This window comes from Silurus meridionalis, chromosome 14 (assembly GCF_014805685.1).
Source record: "Silurus meridionalis isolate SWU-2019-XX chromosome 14, ASM1480568v1, whole genome shotgun sequence".
NCBI lineage: Eukaryota > Metazoa > Chordata > Actinopteri > Siluriformes > Siluridae > Silurus > Silurus meridionalis.
This window is the reverse complement of record NC_060897.1, coordinates 10,062,252-10,079,175: the sequence shown is the minus strand read 5'-3', so window position 1 is coordinate 10,079,175 and position 16,924 is coordinate 10,062,252. Positions and strand designations below refer to the sequence as shown.

Sequence of the window (16,924 nt, the reverse complement as noted above, 5' to 3'; positions counted from 1 at the left end):
AACCTGTCTGAGCTATCCCTTCACCCTGACTCAACGCGTTACACTGGCTTGTATCTAAACAGTAGCCTAACAAGTAAGTCATTGTTCACTGTCTTCCTCCTTCCTTTCACAACTACAGTGGTACCTTGACCTACGAGTGCATTAATGTACTAGTTTGCAGAGGTACGAGCGGTCACTCGGTCGATTTTTTGCTTTGTTACGCGAGCAAAAAATTGAGGTACGAGCTCGAGACACCGCTGCTAGATGGCGAATCGAAGCCAGTAAGCGAAGATTGTGACGAAAATTAGGATAAGCAAAGAAAAGAAAGTCAAAATTTTTACGTTTAGGGATACGTAGTGTACAGGAGTGATAGTAAAAAACGAGTTTTCCCTCCGCCTCCGCTTATCGCCTCTACCTCCCCTCCACACACACACACCACCGGCGTTTTCGTTAGCTCAAGTCGTCTCATCTCCAAGGAAAATACACTGAATAAAACCTTATTATATCTTTACGTTCTCTTTCTATTATGTTTTTATACAAGATTTGTTATTTAGAAATGTATTTTTCACTTTAATAACATGAAACATAAAAACGGGGTGTCATTTTGGGGGTGGGACGGATTAATGCAATTTTAAATATTTTCAATATGGAAAACTGATTTGATGTGCGAGCAAATTGAGATACGAGCTCGTCCACGGAACGAATTAAACTCGTAGGTCAAGGTACCACTGTATTTCTCTGGGGAGTTTATCTTTTGTCATCGTCGTGCGCCACCGGTAAAAGTTTTTCTCCTGATGCCATGCAGCTCAGAACACAGGTGAGGTGCGTTCTTTCGTTTTCGTTCGAAAATTTCATTGGTCTAATGTTATGTCACTCAGTTTTTTAGCTTGAAGTTTGTGAAACCGGAAAAAACCCAGGAAAAATCCATATATTAGCCGCTTCATTGTTTAAGCTGCGGGGTTCAAAACGTGGGAAAAAAGTAGCGGCTTATAGTCCGAAAAATACGGTAGATTGAATAATCATATCGAGACATTTGATTTGTTATTGTATCTATTATCTTGTATAAATTATGTGGTTTACTCAACATTTAATAATAGAGATGTCACATAAAGAAATCAGTCATTATTTGTATTTAATTATGTTGTTGCAACTTACAAAGCACAAATCAAGCACAAAAGTGTGCCTCAAGGAAGCCTGATGTGAAGAGCTGCTAACTTTTCCGTAGAACACTACTGTGCATCCTGAAATGTTTTAAATTTTCCAACCACTGTATTGTTTTTTTATTAGACAACGACACGTTGCACATATGATGTTTAAAATCTTCTTTAAAAACAAGTTCAAACATTATTTACTGTACATTATAGCAGATAAAAAGTCTTTGTTTTTCTCTTTTGAAGTTATTAACAGGCAAAAAAAGCAAATTGCAGGAAAAAAAACCCAACATCTTCCGATCTAAAGACATTTTAAAATCTAGCTTTAACTCAGTATTACACATTTCCACTGACAATGGATACTCCTTCGACAAATGCAATGTCTCCTAAGGAAATCTTCATTATAGCAGTCAGTGTATGTGTTGTCTTTATCAAATAGAAGCTTGTTAATAAAGCTATTTATTAAGTTTAATTACCAATATACACCTTTACACAATATAATGTATAACAATATACACCATCAATTTGACCTTCAGATAAAACTGTTGTCAGAACTGCTGTTATTGAGTATTTTCTAAAAAGCCATGATAGATAGATAGATAGATAGATAGATAGATAGATAGATAGATAGATAGATAGATAGATAGATAGATAGATAGATAGATAGCAACACCTTTAGTATCAATATTCTGTTGTTTTGGAAAGCAATAACTTAAACTTTACCTCAAATTCTTTTCAAATCTCTTTCTGCATCAGCATACTTTAAGCAAGGCTACTTCTACAATGTGTTACAGTGCATGAATAAGATTGATAATAAATAATGATTTTTTACATATTGAGCATTGCCCATGTATAAAATATGTGCCTTTACTGACATCTAAGTAGATTTACTGGGCTAAAAACCTTCTCTGCAAACACAATCAGGTTTTTAATTCCCATGGTAACCCAGAACACAATGTATCTACATTCAAAACACAAAAATGTTCTGTGTTCTTGCACATTGTTTTAAAAACTGACTTCATTTCAAAACAACCTACATTACCAACATTCAGCATATTCAACATATTGAACTTAACAATAACTGAACAAGGATATTTATATCGTGTTATGTTTGAGCCCATTGTAACACAAGCAGCAGAAGCTTGTATATTGTCTCCAATTCTTATATACTAACATAGTGTCATTTTGGACATTATATGGCTACACGGTTACACATAGAAAACACTATAGTATATACAGTATAGTATATACTATAGTCTCTATCTATCTATCTATCTATCTGTCTGTCTGTCTGTCTGTCTGTCTGTCTGTCTGTCTGTCTATCTATCTATCTATCTATCTATCTATCTATCTATCTATCTATCTATCTATCTATCTATCTATCTATCTATTATATATAATATAAGCCTGGTTTGATTAAGGCTTTAAGTTTAGATTACATGGTTGTGGGTCCAAATCCCAAAGTTTAATTGGAAATTACTTTGATTTATTGTTATTAGTGTGTATACTGGATCATTTTCTATTTTTATACGATGCAAGATATGATAATGCTTCTCTCTAAATATGGTTACAGTTGTGTTTATTGTCTGTCTGTCAATACTTTATGGGAAACCCTGTCAAGTATTTACAGTGCAACAAAGCATTAGGTTGCAGATGAGAATTGGCAAGAACATGTTGTGGAGAAAATGGTAGACCTAAAAAAAAAAAAGGCTATAGCTTGCTGTGAAATTAATATGTAGGTACTTTCAAATTTCAAATTTAAATTCTGAACTTTAGGTAGATGTTGATAATAGTGTAGTCACCTTCATAATTTATTATACAAGATTTTAAATCAGCCGTTTGAAAAAATCTAGTTTTACCCTGTTCCAGGCTTATATATTGTATATATTGTAATAACATAGGTATCAGGGAAACCTTATATAAAATGGCTCCATGGTTCACACTGCTGAGATAGGAGAAAAAAAATCACCTTCAAAGAGATAAATAACTGCGGAGGCATTAAGTTTTATAACAAACATGATCTAAGGATTTACCACAACCCACTGTATTTAACCCATTAGTAAACCTGGTTATAACTTGCTAAAAGCCTTCTGCTACAGTACTTTCACCTGGGGAACAAAGCACTGTGAACAGAAAATCTTGCCAGTATGACGAAAAAGGGAAATGATAGAGTGCAAACGGACTGCTTGTGCTCCAACACGTCACCTCTGCTGTGAAACAGTGATGTGGATGTGTGGCTGCAGTAACTAGCTCACTTGGGTTTAATGATGATGTGAGTGCATTTTAATTCCAAAAGACCAGACTGTAGAGTGTAGTCTGACAGAACTTGTCTGCTCATTTTGCATTTTTTTTGACCATTATAATGTGGTGACCAAGAAAAACAGTGAAAGGTAATTTGATAAAACCCATAGTATATTATAACAGGAAGTTGACAAGATGCCTTTATGCTATAAATCTAGGTAAATATAAAACAAGTGAAGGTATATATTTGCATACCGACATGAGCTAAACATTAATGCTGAAACACATGTATTTATAGATGATGTACTAATGTACTCTACTCATAACCCTTTTATGCATTTTCACTAGTTAAATTATTTATCTATACAAGTGTTAGTGACAGTATAAAGGAGGGTCATACATACATTCCATTTCAAAATGTCTGATGCACTTACTTTAAACTCTAAATGCATAAGATTTTCAACCAGGTATCAGACAATTTTATTAGGAATATGTTACCAGTTATGCAACTTCTCGTTTACAAGCTGTAATCAAAATTACTTGACTGAAGATCCCACGAGGTCTCACAAGACAGACTAGTTTGTAGTAGAGAGCCTGGTATGTTTTATTCTACATTTATTTCATGGCTTAAAACTGTCTACCTTCAAGAGTCACTTTTCATAGCATGATGCAAATGACAGACCACAGACCTTATCCCAAAGACCATCAGCAAACTTGTGAGATGATATCAGTTACTCTGCACTAACAGCTTTACACAACAATCTGTAATTCCTTTTAAAGACATGGCTATGGGCACTTTCATCAGTCAATATACCTTTCTTTGAAAAGCTTGTTGTGTTATAGAAGTCTATATACAGTATATACAAACAAATAAGAGCCAGTCAGCCTGTAACATTCATATTCCAGAACATTAATTCAGATTTCTTGTACTTACATTTAAATTAATTGGTCAAATTACCATGATATACTGTATTGTGAATTAAGGAGAATTCATGTGATCATAGGTAAATCTTAAATAGAATACCATAATCATGGCAGAACATGAAATGCGTCAGTCTTCTTCTTCTTCTTTCGGATGCTCCCATTAGGGGTCGCCACAGCAGATCATCTGTCTCGATACCCCCCCCGTCCTCTACATCTTTCAAACCAACTACCTGCATGTCTTCCCTCACCACATCCATAAACCTCCTCCTTGGCCTTCCTCTTTTTCTCCTTCCTTGTGGCTCCATCCTCAGCATTCTCCTACCGATACACCACAATTTATCCCTCTAATGAACTAATTTCTAATCCTGTCCATCCTCATTACTCCCAATGAAAATCTCAACATCTGCAGCTCTGATACCTCCAGCTCTACTTCCTCCTTTTATTTAATGCCCCTGTCTCTAAGCCATACAACATAGCAGGTTTCACCACAGTCCTATAAATTTTCCCTTTTACTCTAGCAGATACTCTTCTATCCCAAATCAAACATGATATATGACAGTAATACAGTTAATTACCAAAGGATGGATTGAAACCTGGAAAAAAAAAAACAATAACTTAATAGAGTAGACTATTTTTTTCATAGAAAAGTCAAGTCGAATCCAGCTGAAGGTGCAATCACTATTAAGCCTTGTTACCTAGAAACCATTTTCTTTACTTACATATAACAAATACCTGCTGTTAGCGTATTACCAAAGGCAGCATACAAATTAACATTTTACACCATGTGTTTCAACCCTTTTCCCCCTAGACACTCTAGCATATTAGAGCAGGTTTGGTAGCACAGCAGTGGGCTTTTCAGCACACAGGTTGTGCTTTTCTTTGAATCCACTCAAAGGGCCATTCAAGTGAAATATTAGCATAGAACAAGCATGCACTCTCCTCAGGCCAAAGTTCCCCATGCAATTACATCCCACTGTGAATTCAGAGTGAATTCGATAACCTTGTAAAAAATACTCACTCTTTTTTACTACATTTTCTCTTTTAATTCTGTTATTAGCTGAATTGAAATGTACATTTGCATGAATTAAATAATGTTTCACACTAAAAACAATTCCTAATCTGGGGATCCTGAGTGGTGCATGCATGAAAAGTAGTTCAGGAGAGAAAAGCTGGCCAACTTTCCTGGAAACCTTTTCGGGTTTCCTGCTTTAATAAAATTAAGCCCCCCTAAATGATACAACAAAGAGTTTTCAGGATTGAGATGGTAAAATCTAGCATGTGCTGTCACAGTCAGTCACTACATTATTTTAAGTTTGGCTTTTTCTATGTCATAGGGCTTAGTTTCAGAGTTATTGAAAGGGAATAAAGGAGGACCTTCTTTTTGGTCAGTTTTGGATTCGAGGCAGCCATACCATTCAGATTAGATCAAAATGATCTTTTTTCTTTTAAGTCGTTTTGATAAATGTTGATCTGTTCTAGAAATAATGGCATAGAAAAGACCGGAAGCTGTTTGTTCTATCACACAATAACTCACAAAAGAGACACAAAAGACACAAGTCATCTCTTTTTGGGAGTTACTGAGACAATGACTCTCAGAATCAACTTATCTTAAGAAGGATTCAGCCATATGATAAAATCTTCCAATCATTTGTCATATTGCAAACAATTCATTGCACTGTCATTACACAAGCATCCATTATTTCACAGACATCTGTTTAAACCACTGAAATAGTCTTTTTAATTCCCTCTCTGTTTGACTGAAGTCAAACACTCTACATTGCAGACTAAACCAATTGCTTTCGGTTTAACTCCATTGTCTGCTTTGACTGCACCAATGACATTTGGCTAATGTTTTGTCTAAAGGTACAGTCACCCTTCAAACTGAAGGGAATTAATATAGCTTGGTTATTTGGTTAATCAGATTTTCCAAATGCATACATTTTAGGGAAATTGTAATTCTACAGTGGGTTTTGGGACTCATTCTGCCTCTCTAATTTTTATCAGTCAGACAGGATTTTAGGCCAGAGTACATGAGATGCCGACTAACAGCACACAGGAGATGCTGTAACAGATTTGCCCTGGAGCTTGTATAAAATTTGTGGCTATTTTCTGTGAGCTTAGAACACCCGGTTTCCTTTGGAGTATTCACAGCTTGAGTAGCACTCTCAGCCACAGTTGTTTCAATGATAGCAAATAATGGCATCAAGTAGCTAGCTGATAACCTGCAAAACAACAGGGCAACATCAGGCTTAGATGACCTTCTGATATAAGAAGATTTGTAAAGTCTTAAAAGATAAAAAAAAAGGAAAACACTGGTCAAGACGTTAAATCAAAACCGTTTTTTTTTTCTGCAAATCTGACACTCTATAAAATTGCACCATGATCATTTTTCTTACTTTAATCTGCCACTCATTAAATCCCCCTGCTCCTGCTCTCATCTCCTTACACATCTGTCCAGCACATACAAAGAGAACGAGGCATGATGAATAATTCACTGCCACTTTAACCCTTTTGTTTTTTTGGGGGGTTTTTTGTTGCTTGCCTCCTGCTAATTTGGTTTGTTTTCTCAGAGGGAGCAATAGTAACAATAAATCATTTATCCAACAACAACAAAAATGCATTTTTAAAGCATTAGATTATGTTTACTAATGTCTCGAGCTTGAACCTCAAATAAATCCGCAGTTAATAAGATAATAATGTGTATATGGAGTAAAAAATAAATAAATAATAATTAAAAGAAAAAAAAAAAAAATGGGATACAGTAGTCCCCTGAAAACTCACGACAAGACAAGTTCCAGGGGACCACTGTATCCTACTTATCATGAAGTTCAGAAAATCCGAATTTCGAATTTGGGACGCACCCCACAGCCCCAATGGTACCTTAATGAATTCATCTAGACATTACGCCAGTAAGTTTGTTCCTTTTTGATGCATACTCAACAGAAAATGAGTGTGAAGTAATGGAAATAAATGGTTTATTTATCACTTAAAATGAATAATACAATATTGTGTTTTAATAATTTTTATAAAATTTGTTAGTGAAATACATAGTTTAAAATGTTATTCCTAACGTTCCTGAACATTCGGTCCTGCTGCAGATTCCCGTAAATTTTAAAATAATCCGCAACTTGCTGTTAGTTAGGTTTCAAATGAGAACCCGCAAATTTTCCGAGCCGCGAGTTCCGAAATGCGAATTATCGGGGGGTTGATTGTATAGAGTGTGGCTGTTTGACCACACAACTATTCTTACACAGGACGTCCATGGCACTAGGTTTAAAGAACACACTGATATCTTATGCCAAGAACGACTATAATCCGCCTGCATGAAGCCCTATTGTATATTTTATTGTTACCTATATGAGGAATGAGGATAGAATTCTGATAATTCAATTTTGTGACACTTTTCTGCTTTGTTTACCAATTAATATGACCAAAGCAACACTTCAAAGTCGGTGATAATGTTTGGGCATATCAGTGTGGATTTTAATTGGGTAAAGGTAATGTTGGTTGCCATAATACAGATAGCAACATTAATTATAGCATTGCAATTAGCTTATATGGATTTAGTTTTACAAAATGATTGTTTTGACTTGAAGCCATTGCTCTTTTACTTTAATTAACTTGACTCACAAGCAGAGTGAAGATTCTGGCAAGCAAGCGGAAAGAAAACACACGTGACCGAATGCTCAGTGCTTGCATAATTGAAGTGCTCTCACGTATGACAGTTTCTCTTCATGCTTGATTCTCTGCTCCATGCTCATGAATACTTTGTATGCATGTAATTCACAGCACCTTGCTCTCAGTTTTAATGACCAGCCTTGCTGCTTTGTGCTCTCAACACCAATCTCCTAATGTATGTAGTAAATAATATAATAATAAAATAATAATGATCTAGTTCTCCCACAGCAACCTACAAAGCCAAAAACGAACCAGCATTGTCCTTACTCAAAATACTTATTTCACTCTGAACTATGTACACTCCTACTGATTCTTTAGTAGTGCTCAATTGGTCCCACCATCTCTCAAGGTACAAGGAAGGCAGGAGTCTCCTCTGTTCTGGTACCTAGCTGGTGAAATTAACCTTTTGCATATGGAGTGGTTGATTCAAAGTGCATGTGTCAAACTCTGACCATTTACTCAGCAACTTTTTAATGGCTCTTTCATAATTTTCCTGTACTGCAATCTTTTCTTCACTGTTTTGTTGAGAAACGCTTTGATTTCAGGCTGTAGTTGTAACCGTGTGGTGGCTTTTGTCTCCAGTACAGGATTGGGCAGCTGTACATGATCAGCAAACATAGCCACGAGCAGAGTGAGCGGGGTGAAGGTGTGGAGGTGGTGCAGAATGAGCCGTTTGAGGACCCCACATACGGTTCTGGACAGTTCACCGAGAAACGTGTCTATCTCAACAAGTGGGTAAAATAAACTGTTTCTCAATCCCAACCAAAGCTCCTGTATTATGGAATTTGGAATTCAGAAGTCTGAATTTATGGCCTGCATTTTTAGTTACATAATAATATAATTTGTAGTTTGTAATAATGTATTTTATTTATATACTGAAATCTTTACTGGCTAAATAGCTATACACTATTATACACAATATACATAGCCTCACTTTGCCTCTCCCAGGCTTTGCAACATGCATTTATTAATTGCTTTATTACAATAAATATACAAATTCTGGTTAGATCCTCCATTTGCTCTCAATGCTTCCGTAGTTCCTCATGTCATTGATTCCATTAGATGTTTGAAACATTCATTTGAGATTCTGGTTCATGTTGAAATTATTGCATCATGTATTTCCTACTGATTTTTCTGGTAAAAATTCTTGCTGAGAATCTCCCATTCTACCACATATCAAAGGTATGCTACTGGATTCTGGCCTTGTGCCTGGGAGGGCGACTGAAAAGCAAAGAGTTGCAGATTAATTTAGCTTTTTAATAGTGCATCATTTTACTGGAAATTGCCAATAGACAATTGGACAATGTGTAAATGGTGGCCATGAAGGGATGCACATAGGCAGCTACAATCCTCAAATAGACTGTGGGATTCAAGTAGGATTCAAGGGATTTACCTCTTCCATTACACCATCTTCAACAGCCTGGACCGTTGTTCACATAAGGCAGGTTGGGATCTATAGATTTTTGCTTTTGGCACCAAACTTTGACCCTACCATCTATGTGCCTTTGCAGAAATCAAGATTCATCATTCTTAAACTGTACAGTTTAAGTGAGTCTGTGCCCATGGCAGCCTCAGCTTTTGAAGTATAACATGGTCTTTTGCTCTTGTAGCCCAGCGTTTAATGTATTGTGCATTCTGAAATGCTTTTCTGCTCGGTATTATTGTACAGAATGATTATCAGTTGAGTTAATGTAACTTTTTTGTCAGCTCAAACTAATCTATTCTCCATTGACCTCTCTCATCGTGGAGTTTGAGCATGCCACCACTCACTAAATATTTTTCTCTTCCTCACCATTGACAGTCAACTCTAGAAACTGTTCTTTCAGGGCAGCAGTTATAGAAATACTTAAACACCAAAATTTATGTGCTGGTTATTGTCAATAAGATCAAATCTTTTCCCATTTTATTAGTTGATATGAATATTACCTGAAGCTGCTGGCCCATACAGTTCATCCGGAAAGTATTCACAGCACTTCACTTTTTCCACATTTTGTTATGCTACAGCCTTATTCCAAAATGGATTAAAATCATTATTTTTCTCAAAATTTTACAAACAATACCCCATAATAACAATGTGAAAGAAGTGTATTTAAAATCTTTGCACATGTATTAAAAATAAAAAACAAACAAAAATCACATGTAAATAAGTATTCACAGCCTTTGCCATGACACTAAAAATTTAGCTCAGGTGCATCCTGTTTCATCCTGATCATCCTTGAGATGTTTCTACAAATTGATTGGAGTAAACCTGTGGTAAATTCAGTCGATTGGACATGATTTGGAAAGGCACACACCTGTCTATCTGAGGTCCCACAGTTAGCAGTGCATGACAGAGCACAAACCGAATCATGAAGTTCAAGGAATTGTCTGTAGATCTCTGAGACAGGATTGTATTGAGGCACATATCTGGGGAAGGGTATAGAAGCATTTCTTCAGCATTGAAGGTCCCAGGGAGCACAGTGGCCTCTATCATTCATAAATAGAATAAGTTTGGAACCACCAGGACTCTTCCTAAAGTGGGCTGTCTGAGGACAGTGGGCTGTCTGGCCAAACTGAGCGATAGTGGGAGAATTGTCTTAGTCGGGGAGGTGACCAAGAACCTGACGGTCACTCTGGAAGAGCTCCAGCATTTCTCTGTGGAGAGAGGAGAACCTTCCAGAAGAAAAAACAGCTTTGAAGCACTCCACCAATCAGGCCTGTATGGTTTAGTGGACAGACGGAAGCCACTCAGTAAAATGCACATGACAGCCTGCCTGAAGTTTACCAAAAAGCACCTGAAGGACTCTCAGACCATTAGAAACTTAGATTGAACTTTTTGGCCTGAATGCAAAGCGTCATGTCTGGAGGAAACCCCTCATCACCTGGCCAATGGCATTAATACAGTGAAGCATGGTGGTGGCAGCATCATGCTGTGGGGATGTTTTTAGTGGCAGGAACTGGGAGACATTTGAGACATTCTGCAACGAAGAATGGAAGAAACTTAAAAAAAAAATGTGTGCCAAGCTTGTAGCATCAAACTCAAAAAGACTTGAGGCTGTAATTGGTGCCAAAGCTGCTTCAAATAAGTATTGAGCAAAGGCTGTGAATACTTATGTAAAATAATTCATTTGCACACATACTTCTTTCACATTGTAATATGGGGTATTGTTTGTAGAATGTGGAAAAAGTGAAGCGCTGTGAATTCTTTCCAAATGCACTGTATCCAGAGGTTTTATGCATTGCACTGCTGCTACCAAATTGGCTAACCTAATGGAATGTTCACTTAGTGTATCTTACAATAGAAATAGTTCTGTACATGATAGACATGCTGTCTGCACTTTATTAAATTTTATTCAAATTATTTGGTTTAAAGTATTCCCGGTGACCGCAGAGTATTTTTAAACTAGCCCAACCCCATTAACTGTTTTGTCTACTGCACCTACTCTGAGCATGGGTCAGATTGATTCCTGCCCCAGTGGGGGTCTAGATTCTACTGAAAGTTGTATAAGGATCTACAAAATATACATCAAATATACATCATCCCAGAAAGCGTTATCTCAGTTAACTTGGACACTATGTCAATTTGGCATTTTGGCTGACCCAAGCAATCTATGACAGAGCTTATTAATATTCAGTTAGGCTTACAAGGCAGTGGTTAATGTAGTGTTTTTTTAACAAAGGAGAGGAGACCCGTTTTACAAGTTAGCACAGCAGCTCAACTTTTTATTATTTTTTCCTTCTCACCTACAGTTCTTCCTTTTTTTCTGTCCCTGACCCCTCCCAGCCCCAGACTCTCTTAAAGAGCCCATATCAAACACAGAATAAACACATAATAATCACAACACATCTACCCTTCTAACATAACTTGAAACGGTTAGTGATAACATGATATATTAATTGTCCCCCAATATTACTTTTGAACTAGTGGTTTGTCTGTTCCTTTTCTTTCCCAACATTGAACTTTTTTTTTTACTAACAATATATGAAACCCACATTTGCTCTCAGAAATGTTTATGTCCAGTCTCTTTGGTTGAATTACTCTCCTTCTTTATCGTGTATTCATTAGGAGCTGAGCAAGGCTGTAGCCATTTGGCAGCGGTGTTGTCCTGTAGGCCAGCATTGACACTTGTAGCTCCTTTGCTTTGCTGAAAAGATGTTTTACTGTCTAAACATGATGCTCAGCTTCTCCATTGCTTTGAGCAAATCTCGGGCTGCTGGTGATGTGACTGAAGCCATAGTCCGCTACTAGGTTTGCAAACATCTGACTGGAAAATTGAGGTCCATTATTTGAGAAAAGGAACTCTTTGATTCCATGCAGAGAAAACATAGACTTCAAGTGTATTATCACATAATCTGGTCTTGCTGGGGTTAGCCTGGCAATCTCCACAAACCTGGAAAAATAGTCCACCACCAGTATATAAGTGCTCCCATGTATTGAAAACAATTCTGCACCCAGTTTAAGCCACAATCTGGTTTCAAAATCAGAAGGCATTAAAACCTCAGTCAGATTGACCTGTTCTTCAATACATGTGGTGCAGTTTAGAAAAAAAGCTAATTTACCTGTCCACTTAGCCCCCGGCGAGCACACTGAGACTCAAGCACTCAGTGCATATCTAGCAACTCCCTGGTGCCCTTTGTGCAGCTTCTCCATGACTGTGCTTTAATAGAAGAACATCATGAACCAAGAGACCTGCTCTTTTAGGCCAGAATTTCCTTACCTCACCTGCTATGTGGCTGATGTATGGCCATCGTTAGTGGCATCACTCTATCACCTGAGAGCATGCGGGGTCTATTTTTAGCTGTTCTCTTAGTTCCACCAAATAGGAAGGACTGGAAGGCCTGCATTCTATAACAGTCTCTACATAGATGACTGAGTCTTCCATCAAGTCAGCATCAGAATTGTGTTCTCCAAGGCTGTTTGTTACTGGTAAACGAGAAAATGTGTCAGCTGTCACCAATGTTTTGCCAGATGTATGTATGATGGTGTAATCAACCTCATCTGGAATCTCAGAAATCTCTGAGGAAGTTCTGCTAGGTCTTGAATCGACAACTGGCTCACCAGGGGTTTGGGGTCTGTCTCCAGATGGAAGTCTTTAATCCTTTCTCATCATACCTAAGGCCTCCTTTTCCACCTAAACATACCGCTGTTCTGTAGGGGTAAGTGAACATGACGCATAAGCCACTGGTTTTCACTGCTCTTCCTCTTTCTGTAGAAGAACCACAGAAAGGCCGTATGAGGATGCATCAGCAGTTATTTTTTTCGTGTTGTACAAAGCTAGCACAGGGGTGGATGAGACCTCCCTTTTATGATCACTAAAGGCCACTTGTTGTGCTTTACCCCAGCCCCAGTGGTACTTTTTAACAGAAGGTTCCACAGCGGCCTGTCCTTCTCTGCAAGACATGGTATAAATTTACCCAGTTGGTATACCATAAAGAGAAAGCTGCAGATTTTACAGATGGTTGATGGCTCTTTCATCTGTAGCACCACTCTAGTCTTGTCAGGATCATGTCTCACTCTTCATAATTTTATGACCAAGAAACTTGAATCTGGTGCAGAATGCGAAACGGGAGCCTGTTGAAAAAAAATCTTCCAAATAGTGTTATAAATGTTGTATATTTGACTGATTGGTTTAACAGTGGAATCTGCCGAAACCCCATGTTTGCATACAACTTACTGAAGACTTTGGCCCCGCCCAGCAGTCTGAGCAACTGCTCTACCGAAGGCATAATGTACTTCTCCCTACATACAGCCTCATTTAGTTTGGTAAGGTCAACGCAGATACGTACTGTTACCATTATTCTTGGGCACAGGTACCATGTCGAGTTGAGGAGCACCGGTCGGTTGGCTCCTCAACCTTTGTTATGACTCCAAGCTGCTAACTCCTTTTTAACCTTCCCCAACAAGTGAAACTCTTCAAGGGGTTGCTAGGGAGAATGGAGTCACGTTCGGCTTGTGCTTGATGTTGTAGCCATGACATAACCATACCTTCTGCTACAAGCTTTTGAGTATGTTCACATACACACTGCCAAGCGAAGCTACAAGTTTGAGCTTTAAAATCGCTGGCCGACCTAGAAGTGCTGTATGATCCTTAACCACATACACATTTTCTTGAACAGTGAGCTCACCCTTGCTAAGGGACTCAGGCGACATCCCAATTACAGAGAGTGGACTGCCACCTGCCCCAAGTAATGGCTTGTCTGCATTAAGAATGAATGCCCTTTTGTTATTTCTTTGAATGTAGACTCTGGAATGACCGGAAAGTAACATTCTGATTGACTTTATGGTGTCTAATAAACAGCTCCACAGCCCAAGAATCCTCTGGTGATTCATTGCACACCTCTGCTTCACTGTTTTGGCATTCATACACATCTTGCTGTAGTGCCCTTTTTTTCCGCATATGTGGCAAGTAACATCTTTTTTTCCCATGACCAGGTATTTTTTGCACATCTTTGACAAGGCCTTGTATTATTTTTGTTCCGAGTTGAGGTTGATGCATGCTTAGGAAAACTGCTCTTTTTTTAATTTTTAACAGGCTCTGTGTGGCTGTTATTTTGCTTGTTTTTGCAGCCACCGCATCGATTTCAGCCCCACTTCTTGACTCACCTCTTAAATCAGCCTGCTGTTTTTAATGACTTCTGATTGTCGTGGCATATTAATAGCTTTCTCAAGAGTGAGGTGTCTGTCTAGCTGCATCCGCTCAGATAATGTACTGTCTCTTAAACCAACTACAAGTCTATCTCTGAGCAGTTCGTCATGAAGAGCACCATAGTTACTGTTTTCTGCAAGAGCATACAGGGCTGTTATGAAATTATCAAATAGTTAATTTGGCTGCTGCAGTCTTTGATTGAATCTTGCTCATTCGTACAGTAGATTACGTTCTTTTTGACACAAAAAATCTGTTGAATGTCTCTTTAACAGTATTGTACTCCTGTCTCTGCACATCAGCCAAAGACTGCCCTCTTAACACATCATCTACCTCTTCTCCCATGCAGTATATTAATGAATTCACCTGGTTCCCCTGCAAGCTGACGTAAATTACTGGGCAGTCGAAATCTTTCAACCCGCCGTATCCTTTCCTCCCACTGTCGAGATCTTGAGAAATTGAACGGCTCCGGAGGCTGAATCGTGAAGGTAGCGCTCACATTCGGCTAGAGTTGTTGCTGCGCCGCCGTGGAATCTACATCGTCCTCGCTCATTCTTGCTGCTCAACTGCCGCAGACTTTCTTTTCTTGTGCTCTTACTCTGTCACACCTCGCATATCACTTTACTTCTGACACCATGTCGTGTTTTTCTACAAAGGAGAGGAGATCCGTTTAACGTGTTAACTCAGCAGCTCAACATTTTTATTCTTTTTTTCCTCCTCACCAACAGTTCTCTTTGTTCCTGGCTTTGACTCATCCCAGCCCCCGACTCTCTTAAAGAGCTCTATACCAAACACAGAATAAACCCATAATAATCACACCACAGTTAGAGCTTTGGTGAGCAAATTTGCTGAGAATTGTTCAAAAAGTCCAAATCACAGCAGGATCAGCCTGCCACTTAGGCTGCAAGTCAGTTTTAGCCTGTTCACTGCTCAATGGTAAGTCACTTTGGGTAAAAGTGTCAGCCAAATGAGGTAAATGTCAGCAGCAGTTTGTTTATGTCAGTCATCAGGAAGAGCTTATGTAGGTGTCCTGTAGGATTATGATTCATGCTACTGTATGTGTGCAATGTAGACAATATTATTTCACACCTGAGATCATCTCATAGCCCTCCTCTGATCCTAAATACAATTCTTAACCTTTCAGGCCTCACAGGCACGACTGCTGATCAAGCACCAATGTTGTTTTTACATAGTGGCCCTGCGGTCTATTTCTGCACTTTGCTAAGCTTTCCAGTGCAATTTCATTTATGCTGTGGGCCCTTGAGAGGGGTTTGACAGCATGCGTGACCTCAGCTTTTCCTCTGTAGCAAGCTTGGCCTCTTTTGCTAGGAGAGAAAAAAACATGTTTTTCTTTAATACTTGCTGCTTTTTTGCCTGCAGTCTTTCACTCGTGATATGAGCCAAACCCCACTGGATATGAAAGCTACAAAAGGCAGCTGTCTTCTACAAGAAAATGGTAGACAAAGGACACATTTCAGGAAATTCACTGACGCTTGTAAATAGTCTGAATTCAAAAACTAAAGCAAAAGTCCTGACAAATTGAATGAGCATGACATGATGGACAGCCTTTTACCCTTTGACTTAATCCAGGGCTTACCTGACTATTGTCAGGAAAGAAAAATAGGCATCTGTCTGTCCAGCGATCATCCTGACAATCAGAGTAAACAGCGCTGTTTTAGGTTGTGCAGTGGACAATTAAACCCAAAAAGATATATATCGTTAGTTAGAGGGATGGTTTGAGGGCCTTTGCACATAAGTCTCAATCAGTGAACAGTTGATAACTTCAACAAAATAGCCTTCATTATGAAACTACAGTGAATTATTATCTGGTGTCACGCAGATGAAGATGGGTTCCCTTTTGAGCCTGGATGCTCTCAATGGTTTTTTTTTCATATTTTTTGTTTATCACTCCCTCTGGCTTGCTTATAAACTTAAAGGGAAAAATAAATACATTTCAGTTTTTTTTCTGGTCTTAATATATACTGAACAAAATTATAAACGCAACACTTTTGTTTTTGCCTCCATTTTTCATGAGATGAACTCAAAGATTTAAGACTTTTTCTATGTACGCAAAAGGCCTATTTCTTTCAAATATTGTACACAAATCTGTGTTAGTAAGCACCTCTCCTTTGCAGAGATAATCCATCCACCTCACAGGTGTGGCATATCAAGATGCTGATTAGACAGCATGATTATTGCACAGGTGTGCCTTAGGCTTGGTACAATAAAAGGCCACTCTAAAATGTGCAGTTTTACTGTATTGGGGGTCTGGGGAGATTCAAACATGCTGAATGGTTGACATGTCCGGTAGGTATGCTGGCCATGCAA

At 38.3% G+C, this 16,924-nt stretch overlaps 1 protein-coding gene across 4 annotated transcripts in view; it reads left to right on the top strand.

Annotated features, from left to right (window-relative positions):
- pitpnc1a (phosphatidylinositol transfer protein cytoplasmic 1a) overlaps nt 1-16,924 on the top strand; it is a 74,515-nt gene that overhangs the window by 28,007 nt on the left and 29,584 nt on the right. For 2 of the 4 annotated variants that reach the window (XM_046866456.1, XM_046866455.1), the window contains one exon: nt 8,561-8,704. In XM_046866456.1, coding sequence (XP_046722412.1) covers nt 8,577-8,704 — 128 coding nt within the window. In that variant the 5' untranslated portion in view covers nt 8,561-8,576. Of the gene's footprint in view, nt 1-8,555; nt 8,705-16,924 lie in introns of all 4 variants that reach the window. The other 2 variants (XM_046866454.1, XM_046866457.1) reach the window with 1 other exon arrangement.